Source organism: Sinocyclocheilus rhinocerous, unplaced genomic scaffold, assembly GCF_001515625.1.
Source record: "Sinocyclocheilus rhinocerous isolate Xijiao unplaced genomic scaffold, SAMN03320098_v1.1 scaffold271, whole genome shotgun sequence".
NCBI lineage: Eukaryota > Metazoa > Chordata > Actinopteri > Cypriniformes > Cyprinidae > Sinocyclocheilus > Sinocyclocheilus rhinocerous.
Window position 1 is genome coordinate 1,137,084 of NW_015657574.1, and position 12,855 is coordinate 1,149,938.

At 39.4% G+C, this 12,855-nt stretch overlaps 3 protein-coding genes across 3 annotated transcripts in view; 2 read left to right on the forward strand and 1 right to left on the reverse strand.

The window, feature by feature from the left end:
- Positions 1-3,241, forward strand: part of LOC107721261 (DDB1- and CUL4-associated factor 4) — a gene marked incomplete at its 5' end in the record, with an annotated part of 4,627 nt that extends 1,386 nt beyond the window's left edge. The window contains 6 exons of the mRNA XM_016529186.1: positions 886-965; positions 1,063-1,155; positions 1,333-1,430; positions 2,267-2,446; positions 2,561-2,675; positions 2,761-3,241. Coding sequence (XP_016384672.1) covers positions 886-965; positions 1,063-1,155; positions 1,333-1,430; positions 2,267-2,446; positions 2,561-2,675; positions 2,761-2,993 — 799 coding nt within the window. The remainder of the gene's footprint in view (positions 1-885; positions 966-1,062; positions 1,156-1,332; positions 1,431-2,266; positions 2,447-2,560; positions 2,676-2,760) is intronic.
- Positions 3,242-4,306: 1,065 nt separating this feature from the next.
- Positions 4,307-12,627, reverse strand: zfyve1 (zinc finger, FYVE domain containing 1). Its single transcript, XM_016529267.1, has 11 exons — positions 11,204-12,627; positions 9,985-10,486; positions 9,644-9,858; positions 9,270-9,376; positions 8,036-8,144; positions 7,844-7,941; positions 7,634-7,751; positions 7,376-7,546; positions 7,110-7,290; positions 5,188-5,304; positions 4,307-4,949 (listed from the first exon to the last, which is right to left on the reverse strand). Exons 1-11 carry the CDS (start codon positions 11,684-11,686, stop codon positions 4,717-4,719), a joined length of 2,334 nt encoding a protein of 777 aa, XP_016384753.1. The 5' UTR covers positions 11,687-12,627; the 3' UTR covers positions 4,307-4,716.
- Positions 10,169-12,855, forward strand: part of LOC107721262 (phosphatidylinositol N-acetylglucosaminyltransferase subunit H-like) — a 19,013-nt gene continuing 16,326 nt past the window's right edge. The window contains exons 1-2 of the mRNA XM_016529187.1: positions 10,169-10,450; positions 11,231-11,330. Of these exons, the coding sequence (XP_016384673.1) occupies positions 10,169-10,450; positions 11,231-11,330 (382 nt within the window). The remainder of the gene's footprint in view (positions 10,451-11,230; positions 11,331-12,855) is intronic.

Genomic DNA, 12,855 nt, shown 5'->3' on the forward strand with positions numbered 1-12,855 from the left:
ATTGAACCACTGATGGCAGATGGACTATTCTGACGATGTCTTTCATACTTTAATGGGCCTTGACAGTGTAATTTACTTGGCAGTCAATGGGACAGTCACAAGCCTCCCGGTTTTCATCCAAAATATCTTAAATTGTGTTCCGAAGACGAACAAAGCTTTCACAGGTTTGGAACGACATGGGGGTAAGTGATTAATGACAAAATTTTCATTTTGGGGTGGAGTATCCCTTTAAGTGTACGAATTACTACTCTAAGGTACTAATATATTCCTATTAGGGGTTAAAAAAAAAAAGGTACAAAGATGTTCTTTTAAGAGTACTCCTACAGTGTCAAGCTGTTGTACCCCAAAAGGTAGTTTTGGCCCCTTTTTTTCTGTGTGCCCTGGATGAGTGTGAGATTTCCCGGTCTGAAATTGCGTCCCAGTCCGGCCCTGCTTCAAACATTTTAGATTCTAAAAACTAAATCTATAAAAAAAATTATGCTTATTTTGAAACTGTAATGGGGTGTCAGTTTTCAGGAATTTTCACAAACAGTGGTCAATAAAATAAATGGTCAATAAATTGTTAACATTACCATAAAACAGATGTGGAGGTGGAAGAAGGACTTTAAACACTATATTCTTATGATATGCAATTATTGGCATTAGTTAATATCCTCTTAATTTTAATACATTTAGTCTTTCTTCATTCAGATTTCACTTTGTTAATTCTAAAATACTTATATGAATGTAGGTCCAATAATCACTTAGTTTGAATAAGGTGCTTAAACTATATCATTACAATAGGAGCATACCTGCATATTTACTCTATTAATGACAATTAATCAAATGAAATAGTCACAAACATCTCTAATCGATGAGGAAGTGTTTCTTGACAAGTCTTTTCAGGTTGTGTTTGGTGGGCATTTCTCAGACCCCAGGCTGTGTAAGCTTATTACCTGCTTCTCTTTTCAGCAACTTCAATCCAGGTACAAATCTTTTCCTTTTGGGTCTCCCACATTTTTTAATGAAAACTCTTTTTATTTGTTTTCCCTTTATTAAACTGAAATGACTTTTTTTCATCAGATCAACCAGGGATGCTGTGCAGTTTTAAGATCTCCACAGCTTGGTCATGTGCATGGTGCCTCAACCCACAGGCTGATAAAACCTTCAGCACTGGTGAGTTTTTGTATGTGTTTCTGCAATATGCTGTTGGAAAGAAAATTATGCTCACCATAGCTACATTTCTTTGACCAATAATATGGTAAAAACAGTAATATTGCAAAATATTATTACAATTTACAGTTTATATATATATTATGTTTTTATATATATATCTATTATGTTTATATATAGGCCTTTCTCGACAAGTGATTGTGACGGATGCTGTGACTGGACGCAGAGCGACATACCTCGCAGGCAGTGATGTTCTAGCTCAACAGTTTGCCCTGAGGGTGAGAAAAGAACAATGATTTTTCATCCCAAGCAACCCTGAAGTCGTGGCCATGGCTCAGTGGTAGTGCACATGCTTGTGGTTTGAGTCTAACCTGCATCATGTCTGTCTCTTTCTGTCGCATCCTACTTTACAGTCCCTCTCAATTTTACTCTCATTTAAAGTGCTCTGTCATTTTTACCTCATTAAAATGTTTTACAGAATTTAATTGTGTAATGCTGCATCCATACCACTAAATTTGAGGACAAGTCCAAGTCGACAACACACGAAAAAAGAGTGCACCCCCCTTGAAATGCATGACCACTTTAAATATGAAGTTCAAGCAAAAAAAAAACATTTTTTAAAGGGATCGTTCACGCAAAAATGAAAGTTCTGTCATTAATTACATAAATTCTCATTACGTTCCAAACCCGTAAGACCTTCGTTCATCTTCGGAACACAAAGATTTTTATTATAATTAAGAAATCCGAGAGCTCTCTGAACGTGCCTAGACAGCAACGCAACTGACACGTTCAAGACCCAGAAAGGTAGTAAGAACATCGTTAAAATAGTCCATGTGACATCAGTGGTTCAACCTTAATTTTACAAAGCTACGTGAATACTTTTTTGTGCAAAGAAAATAAAAATATCGACTTTATTCAACAATTTCTTCTCTTCCGTGTCGGTCTTCAAAGCGTGTTCACGAGAGTAGCACGACGTATGCATGTGGTGCTGCTGACGCTCTTAATAATAATAAGCTTTTGTAAATTTGATCAATCTTCTCACGTTTTTTTACTTTATGCATATGTGAGCAAAAATATCTGTGTGACACTTTGTGCCATGCGCTTCGTATTTTAGGCTCCCGTGCTGTTCAACGGCTGTCGCTCAGGAGAGATCTTCAGCATTGACCTGCGTCAGCGTGACACGGGTCGCAGTCACGGTTGGAAGACCAGCCGCTTCTTCCAGGAGTCAGCCATCACCTCGGTCCAACTGCTACAGGATGAGAACTACCTCCTCGCTGCTGACATGCTGGGCAAGGTCTGTTTATGATAAACAACTAAAATGACCACAGGCCATCATGCTATTAATAACAATTTAGAGCATTGAATTATTAATTCATTTTTATTCTCCCTTCATGTCGTCGCTGAACAGATAAAGCTGTGGGACATCTGTGTCAAGCGGTCCGTCAAACAGTATGAAGGACACCACAATGAATATGCCTACCTACCCATTCATGTCAATGAGCCAGAAGGATTGCTGCTTGCTGGTATATCTTTTTTTAATTTAAACCATAGTATCAGTTCAGTTCTATCGCAACACTTGTAACACATCTAATTGTGTGCCGTTTGCAGTGGGTCAGGACTGCTACACCCGACTCTGGAGCCTCCATGACCGCCATCTCCTCAGGACCATCCCCTCACCTCATCCTGCAGGGAAAGACTCTATCCCAAATGTGGTGTTTTCCTCCCAGCTGGGTGGTAGTAGAGGACTTCCTGGACTCCTTATGGCTGTCCATCATGATCTGTACTACTACTCTTACAACAAAGACTATCGGGAGGGTCTAACACTGGAGGGTCAGTGCTAACATTTGCCATCTAAAAACACAGGCTGCTGTGTGGTAAATACATAAGTGTCTTACTGACCAAAATGTTGCCATTTTACCGTTTGCCTTTAGTTTTTCCTTTTTTAGTAATATTCCAAATTAGACTGTGATGGATTCAGAATACTTCTTATCCATTATATCATCAATAGATTACATTTTGGAAAAGCTTATTAGATATAAGATCTAAATTATAGTCATTTGAAACATACCTCCTAAAAGTACAATTTCATGTTATGTTGTTTTTCTGGAAACGTTTTACTTGAAATGTGCTGGAACTTTTTTGTAAAAAAAAAAAAAAAAAAATTGGGGAAACCATTCTTCAATTCAAAATAAATCCAAACTTTGTTTATCTGTATCTTTAGTTCGAATCCCAACATGAATTTAATGTTTTAACTGTTTTTGTCCATAAAATGAAAACATTGGACCCCATGGAATTTTCAATAAGAAAACGGTCCCTTTCGGTACAAATAGGCATTTACACATTTTTATATTTAAGCCACACTCTTAGAGGTACTCAAGTTTAATTTAATTGGCATACAAGGTGCAAATAACATAAAATGAGATTCATGTTTCTTATGTCTGCGTCAGTCATGTTCGGTCATCCACACATAATGCCTCACTGAGCCTACGATAACCTGATTCTACATAATGAGTTGTTTGTTTGGCCAAGAAATGACATTTAAATGACAGTGATCAGAACCCATACCTGGGGCTAAATAAGAGCAACTACCATATGATAACATGAGATTTATGTGGATTGGCATCGCTTTTGACAGATAATGCAGAGCCACATCATTTGTGTGGTTTCATCATGGCTTTGTGTTAAGAGTCACTATGCAGTTTAATTCGGCAACAGTGGAAGTGATTCATTAAAAAGGTCCGTTTTTAAAAACGTCAAAAAAAAAACGTCCTGCTCGAGTACATGCATTTAAAATAAATGATAAAGAAGTCTTTAAATTATGCTGAACAACATCTGATAGTTTTGCATGATCATGCCAGATCTCTTTCATAACAGGCAGCAAATAATAGAGACAAATAGGAATTAATCTAAAATCTACACTAGTTTCTTGGAGGGTAAAGGAACGCAAAACAATATGAACAACCTTGTGTTTTAAACAGGTAAAAGCAAATGAATCTTTCCTTAAACTGAAAATTGAGCAACACAACAGTAAACAATATTACTAATATTTGTGCACCGGTCTATGTATCATATAGAGGCCATATGTTAGCTGCCTTTACCCACAGGAAGGCCCATATAAGGATCTGCAGCCACGGAAATGGAAGGGACTTAATTAATATTTTGCATCTTTGATCATGTTTAACACTTTTTTTTCAACCATGTTTAAACCCATTCTGCTGATTTTCCCAAAAATGCTCATTCCAACGTTCCATCTGGGCCTGCCCAAAGGTAACGTATTGCATGGTAGACAAAGGTTTGTCGAGGGTTTGACAGATTTATTTTCTTGCTGGATTTAACCTTTAAAAGAAGAAAATATGTAGGCCATTACATATATTAAACTGTGAACAGCTTATGTAGAGCTGAGGAGCATGACGTGAATGACGTGTTGGGACAAAAAGCAGAGATGTTCCTCTCAAACAATCATTCATTGGTTTGAGAGCAGTGCTTTTTTCCCTTCCAACACGTCCTGAAGCGCTGTGGCCACATACGGGGGTGTCTTATAATGCGGAGTGATGTTCGGTTCTGCTAGAGCTCTCCAGATTTCTGGTTGCAGGTGATGCACACCCGCACAGGATGGTCCCAACCTCTGGAGGGCACGGCCCGGCGATCAGGGGAGCAGTCGTTACATACTCCTTGTCCACATGCACGGCAGTGATGAATAGAGAGACGGACATTAAACTCACGCTGGCACTGGTGGCAGCAACGGATGTCTTGGTCAGGGACCCAATATGCTGGACGGGCGGCATCTTTTACCAGACCTAGTAAACGCATTTGGTAATTTATATACGCAGAGATATTCCTGTGCAAGTATGTTATGAAAATAAAATGCTTAATTCTAAAGATTACAGAAGAGGTTACTTGAACAAGCCAAATGTTTATTATTAGTTAACATAATGGATTGATACTCAACTGTATTTCCAGCGTGCATTTATGTTGTTAGTAACATACTTTCATGTTAACTTTTTTTATAGGCTCTTAGAGGAGAGAAGAACTCACCAAGAGGGATGTCTATAGCAGTGACTACCGCTCCTAATGTGCTCTGAACAGCTTCTCCCACCTTCCTGGCGATCAGAGTCCCACCTTGCTCCTCTTCCAGCGCTGCATCCAGTAGTTCTGTGTGAGACCAGTCATAGTATGATATTATGGATTGAAATACTGCATGTTTGTCATAACATGTTGCACCTGTGTCTGACACCAAAATTATTCAAACTTGTGTAAATCATGCATTGTTCATGTTTTTTCACAGTATTTAGCAAGGCGTTATTTAAGATATTAATTATCTCTCTGATTTGCGTAAAAGCCTCTCACTTTTTAGCATAATTCTTCATTAGTTTTAAAATTATTACAGTATGTACTAATACATATCTATCTATACACACATATACACACACACACACACACACGTGTACACACATATGTACATATATACACGTGTGTGTGTGTGTGTGTATATATATGTATTTATACACACATATACAGTGGTGGCCAAAACTGTTAGAACACTTGGCATATTTAAGAGGTTTCAGTTGTTTTTGTTGAACTGGCCATTACAATACCCATAAAACGAACTTTTGCCCAGAACTACCTGCGAAGGAAGGAATCTCCTGGAACACTGAAAATTATGGATTGGCCCCTCAAAGTCTGGACTTCAACCCCATTGAGCAAATTTGGGGCGGGTTGGAAAATAAACTGGCCAGATCTATTGTACATTCAAAGGAAAGCCTTTGGCTTGAGTTGCAGAAGGCATAGGATAGCATTAGTGTTGAAGTTCTCAGGTAATCTACTGACACTATGCCAGAGAGATGTGCTGCTGTAATTGCTGCAAAAGGTTGACACTTGACATACCAAATATTAAAGTTAAAAGCGGATAAAAACAGTACGACTCACTTCATCTGATATTTGGTGTGCTCAGAGCAACCATCTGCATGTTTCATGAACATTATAAAATTAAATCATGTTTTTGAGGCAAAAAATGTCAATATTTTCAGATCTGTCAGGTGTTCTAACAATTTTGGCTACCACTCTCTCTCTCTCACTCACTCTCTCTTTCTCTCTCTCTCTCTCTATATATATATATATATATATTTTTTTCTCTAATACACATTGGTCACAATTAATCACCCTTTTATCCAATAATTTTTGCAACCTCCTTTTGCCAAGATATCAGCTCTGAGTCTTCACCTATAATGCCTGAACATCTGACAGGAGATCAGAGACCATTCCTTCATCCAGAATCACTCCAGACCCTTCAGATTTCCAGCTGCATGTTGATGCTTCTCCTCTTCAGTTCACCACACTCATTTTCTATAGGGTTCAGCTCAGGGAACTGGGTTGGTCAGGGCAGAAGCCTGGTTTTGTTCTCAGTGACCCATTTTTGTTTTGATTTTAATGTTTGTTTGTGGATCATTGTCCTGTTGGAAGATCCAACCATTGCCCATTATAAGATTTCTAGCATGGACAGTCAGTTTTTAATTTTTTATCCATTAGTGTTAATTTAATTAGTTTCAACTGATCATTGAACCCAGTTCCATTTAAAGTTCCAGTCGTGTCTAGCAAATAAATATGCTGGAGTTTGTTTTTGGATGAGAGTATTTTCTTTTCTAGTTTTTTTTCTTGAAACCCTCCCAAACAACATTTTTTTTTTGGCTTTCTGACCCCAAGACTTAATTATTCTCTGCAGTTCTCCAGCTGTGATCCTTGGAGTCTTTGGTCACTCAAACTTTCCTCCTCACCGTGCATTAGGACAGTATATAGACACACGTCCTCTTACTGTATTAGAGAAAAATATAGAGTTTTTTTTTTTTTGAATGAAAGATCAAGTGGATAAACAATGCAGATTTATTTTCACAGCACTTCTTTGATCATATTTATCAAGGGTATGAATAATTTTGAGCACAACTGTATATATTCTGGGATACCTTCTGGGATTCCTCTGTTTTGAAAGCAGGCATCACAGACTCGCACAGGCGCCAGGCCCCAACCTCTCTCAGGGACTGGCCGTGTCTTAGAGGAGCAACCATTACAGAAACCATCTCCACAAGCCCGACAGTGGTGCTTCGTATCATTATCTTGGAATTCCACTCCACAGTTTTTACATCTCTGGAAAAAGTTTTAGTGTTTTAGTGAAGACTTCTCTTCATTAAAAAAGCCACATTAAAATTGCCTAGCTAGCATTAAAACTCACAATGATGAGAGAATTGGGCTTCCAGTAAGCAGGGGCAATCTGGTCTGTTAACCAGGCAGTGACGGCTTTGGCAGGCTTGACGCTTAGCTCTGAAACAGACTGAGCCATATAGTTCACACCATCCAGCAGCCTCTGCGCAGCGTTGTTGTTGTCCTTCAGGAATCCATCGGACTGAGACGTAAATGTGAAAGTAAACAAAGCTTGTTCTTTTTGCTATTTAAATATTGATACGTGGGATAAACAGCAGATTACTCTCACCCCTGGCCAGACATGCTGGATCTCAGTCCGAACCACTGTATCAACAGGGTCCTGGTTCCCATACCAGTACTGCCTACTTCTATAGATAACCGAACAGTTTGGACACTCGATCACATATCTGCAAAGGAAAAAGCCCAACTAAGTCCTGTACATCTAAATGAACTGAACTAAATGAACCATTTACGAATATAATTCAATAACACGACTCACCCGGACCAGGCGTATATGGCCAAGCCAAACCATGGTGAGTCAGAGGATGCCGTCGTCTTTGGAACCACAATCACCTCTTTGCCACTCTCATAACAAGCCTGGAATAGCAGGTTTACACACATAATGTCAGACCTGGGCAGTCACAGAGCATGTGTCAGGGTCAGGTCATGTGTTTCATTGTTTATGTCTTACCTTGCAGGTATAGATGCGATTATCATAGTGGACTGAATAGCGACAGCGGTGTTTGGCCTCATGCGCCACACCCTCTCGTAGGTGATTCATGCTGTTTTTACAGCCTGAGCTAAAACAAAAACACCACAAAGTATTAGAATTACATTTGTTTAAAAATGTAATTCAGGACAGGCTTTAGGAGGGTGTAAATGCAAGGAATTTTCCACCTGCATTACAAGAGTCAAAACTAGTATCGTCAAACGTCTAATTACTAGTTTAGCCACCTTAGTGGAGCCATACAAATAACTCCTTTGAACTGGTTCTTTTAAATGATTCTACCAAACCAGTTCTCAGTGCATGTAAATTACTCAATTGTAAAAATAGAACTTTCTTTGGGAGTTAAAATATTTGTTTTACATGCTTAAATGTTGATCAGGGACCATTTTTTTTTTTTTTTTGAACGATCATTTGAAGAGAATAGGCCCACATGGAATTTGGAAATGCAGAATTTAAATTCAAAGTTTTAACATAGAAGGCTCTAATGTTCTTTGGCTAATTAAATCAATCTTATTACCATATTTCATTGATTTTTTCCCCCCCTCAAAATCAGCATAAAGATTCCATAAAAACAGTCACAGAATCCATATGATTCTTTGAACCAAATTGCTAAAATGACACTGTTATTTAACAAAAACTACTGATTAAAAGTCTGGGGTCAGTAAGATATATTTTTAAAGAAATTAATACTTTTATTCAGCAAGGATGCATTAAATTGATCAAAAGTGAAAGTTGGAGTAATGGCTGCTGAAGATTTAGCTTTGCCATCACAGAAATAAATTACATTTTAAAATATACTACAATAAAAAAACAGTCATTTTAAATTGTAATCATATTTCACAATATTACCGTTTTTTTTTTTTTCATTAAATAAAAACAACTTTGGCGTACTTAAAGGGGTCCTATTATGCTCTTTTACAAAGTATTGATTTTGTTTTGGGGGTGTACTAGAGCAGGCTCTCATATAGGGCTGCACGATAAATCGCATGCGATTTATTGTGCAGCCCTACTCTCATACTAGGTTGTTCGAAAAACACATTATTTTAAGAGGCTACTTACAAAAACATTTTTTTTTAAATTCATACACCCCGAACTCTTGAACAGCAGAGAGTATGTTCTTCTAAGTGAGTGTTGCTTTAAAAATGTGAAACAGATTTGAAATCAGTAGTGGAGTGATTCCTGAGATGTGTAGACTTACCCACAGCTGAGGCAGATGCTGGAGCAGGTAAAGTATTCATCTGGAAAAAAAGAGTTGCTTGCCAGATTCTCATCAGGAATCTCTCCACTGAAGCACTCACTCAAAGCCTGGAGAACAAGAGCTTGATCAGCCACACAAACTACTGTACATTACAACTGATAACTAGAAATAGCACAAATGTCCTTTGGAATATGTCATGGCCAGAGCTTAAGATTTGTAAATAGTCATGTGACAAAAACCGGCCACTTCAGCAGATAAAAAAGGAATGTTTTTAGAGAAAAGTTGTTGAGAACATTTCAAACCAACTCTTCCACCCTTTCATGTCATTGATGAGCTAAAAGTGTTATTGAGATTATCAACGAAAATTTTTTTACCTGCAAGGCTTTATAGATGACACTGGCAGACCGTGGAGATCGTGTAGTGTTGTTGTCTAACTGCTGCTCCACGCTGCGCAGCAGACCGCTGAAGTCAGTCGGGGGGTTGTGGGTTCGAGTTCCCCGGTACTGAATAGAGCTGAATGCTTCCGGAAAGAGGCCAAGCTTTCTGAAACGTTCCTGAAGAAGCCGCTCGGCCGATTCTGATGGCTTGTCTACAGTGTGTGCAAAAGAGAGGTATTATGCTTTTATTATTTTGCTTACCTTATCTTTCAGTGTCATTCCTAACTTATTATTGTTGGGTAAGAAGGACAGCAAAGTAGAAAACATCCAAAACTGACCTGAGCCTAATAACTTGGTGTGGACTGTCTCATGGAAGATTATAACAGCAGGACCCAAAGTCGAAAGGGGCACATCCAAACCACAGCGTGCAGTTGTGGCTTTCAGCTCCTTCGTGAAATGTTTTAGATACGCATCTGATGCATCTCCAAGAAACTTGAAAAGATCATCATGTAGCCGGTCAGCATGTGTCCGATAGATGACCAGATCAGAGACCGCAAGCACCTTCAGAAGGAGGCGGGTTCGCTGTCCTTGGTTAGTTCCTGCCCCCAGGAGACCCTCTGTGTCAACAACCACCACCCTATGGACAGGGTCCAGTGCTGCCCACACCCCAACAGTGCAGGATTCCTGGGTTGGAGATGTCTTGAAAACTTCACGACCCAAAAAGAAAGTGTGATTGAGGGTGTGGGATTTGCCTTCTCCAGTGTTGCCGAAAATGGACACCACCTTCAAGAGCTCCTCGGGCCTGCAGGCTAATTTCCTCACGAACTCCTCATCCTTCACCTGTTCAGGTTGTGGAAATGAACATGTTGCTTAATAATGTGTTACATTTCACCTCACTCAATATCACACATTTTCCTTGTATCGGGTTTTTATTATTATTATTATTATTATTATTATTATTATTATGTTTATTTTGCATAAAATCAAAATTGTATGCTCAAACTTAATTCTGAGACAAAATTTGGTAATTTGCAATTTTCTTCCAATAAGTAGTTCTAAAGTAAGAAAAGTATCGCGCTTTGCCTGTCACAATGCAATGTACAGGCTAAAAGCTGGTCTGGAACAACATAATTGAGTGGAGCGGAGCGACAGTAAGTTCCCCTCCAGCTCAAGTCGTTCTGTGATCATTCCACTCCAAAGCCACTCCATGTTTTTCACTTTCCACTCCGCCTGACTAGTTGAGAAAATTCCAAATTTGGAAAATCGAAAAAGCAATCGTGTCATTATCTATTTTCAAATAAAATATACAGGTGCATCTCAATAAATTAGAATGTCGTGGAAAAGTTCATTTATTTCAGTAATTACGACTTCAAGCACACAAATCCATTTCCATTCGCGAGATCCATTTCCGATTTTCCAAAAAAGAGGGTCTAGCTTTATTCAATTAGCTTCATAATGAGAACCCGTTTAACGCCACTCAGCCAATCAAATTTGAGGACCAGAACTAACTGTTGTATAAAACGGGAGAAAGTTTAAAAGTTACACAAGCTGACGTACTTGCATATCTTCCTTTTCATCCACTAGAAGAAAGCTGGCGACTTGCTCCAGTTTAGCTTTCAACGCATCCAGCTGTTCATCTCCAGTGCTGCAGTTCTTCTCCGCGGGTTTCGAAGGAGGGTAGACGGTGAGAGGGTGCTTTCTTTTACTGACCCCGCTGTGAGTCCGCTTCTGACAGTCCAAACACAGGTTGATTTTACATCCCTGACAGCGGACCACTGCTCTCAGGCGACCCCCGTTCGGAACGCCCCCGTCCCCTTTACATGAATCGCAGTAGGGTACGTGTCCAGGTGAGATTAGGATCCTGTCGTGGTTCCTCATGCGCTCCTGACGGTGGAGCTCCAGCTCGCAGCGGACGCACTGCAGGCTGCCGCATTCGTCGCACTCGAAGGCGGCCTCGTCGGAGCCACCGCAGGCATAACTCTCCTGACAAACCAGGACGCCGTTCACCCCCTTCTCCACCGACGAGCCCTGACAGCTCATTATACGTCTAAATATAACCGCGAGGTAGCGAACCGAACGGAAGCGACCGAATTTGAAGTACTAAAATCCCTCAGTAAATATACTAACTAGATATTCCTCAAAGTTGCACCAACTACAGCAGAGACCAACCTAAATGTACAATCAACAAGAGAGATGAGATATAATGCCTCAAATATGATGCATTTGAGGTCTTAAACAAAATATCTTACTCGCTTGCCTTGAATTTCATTGGAATTCGAAATGTGGTGTGTCAAATTATGACACTGGCTTAAAATCAAATATTCAATATGAACTATAATTAGATCAGTTGACATCCGTATAGCACTGGCACTAGGTCAGACTTGTCTAGCTTTCTGGTTGATTTTAAAGTGATCATGCAGTCTAAAGTGTCTAAACTTACGAACTACAAGCAACAAAAATCGACATATATTTATTGGCAGATGTAAACACTAAGAACAGCTACATTCGGGTGTTGTTACCGTCCTGGGCTTTGTTACTCGGGCTAGCTAAGCTTAGCGTACGTGTCTGTAAAACACCTTCAATTTCAAAGACTAAAAATACTAGGGGGTTAGAAATCTGACTAATGCAGCGGAATTAATAATTGTTTAGTATCGTACAGACTGTCCTTAAAGTATGTTCACCCAACAACACATTGATCAACCCAGCTTTGACCGAACAAAACAAGCTTATTTCGAGCCAGAATCACACCGCAATTTTCATCAAACAAGCTGCTGAATTCCCTGAAACCTCGCACACGACAACGACCCTTTGATAAACACACAAATTAATAAGCCGGTTGATGTCAAGATAACTGTTTTTCCCCACCAGCTTGTAAAATGATTCCCCTCCCCGGTAGATTCGGGTGAATGTTGTTGCCAGGTCAGATCAGCTGATCGGCTTGTTTTCACTGGAGCGGAAGTCGAAGGTTACCAGCCGCAAAGCCAGATTCTTCTTCTTTTGTGTTTAATGGCGGTTGGCAAACCAGCTTAAGGTGCATTTCCGCCACCTACTGGGATGGAGTGTGAGGCCTCGATGAACGAATATATTATATACTACCGGTACTTAAAAAAAACTAAATTCTTCTAATCAAATCTGTATCTCTCAGATATTTTAGAAGAAAATCATAAACCCTTAGTTTTTTCGTTGCCTATACAAATATAATATTTTCT

What these genes read in the sequence shown, in the direction of transcription:
- zfyve1 (XM_016529267.1), bottom strand. Translation starts at nt 11,686, where the DNA reads ATGAGCTGTCAGGGCTCGTCGGTGGAGAAGGGGGTGAACGGCGTCCTG. An exon ending in CACCAAGTTATTAGGCTCAG is followed by an intron (nt 9,859 to 9,984) that starts GTCAGTTTTGGA and finishes CACACACTGTAG; the next exon opens with ACAAGCCATCAGAATCGGCC. An exon ending in ATCGCATCTATACCTGCAAG is followed by an intron (nt 7,942 to 8,035) that starts GTAAGACATAAA and finishes CTGCTATTCCAG; the next exon opens with GCTTGTTATGAGAGTGGCAA.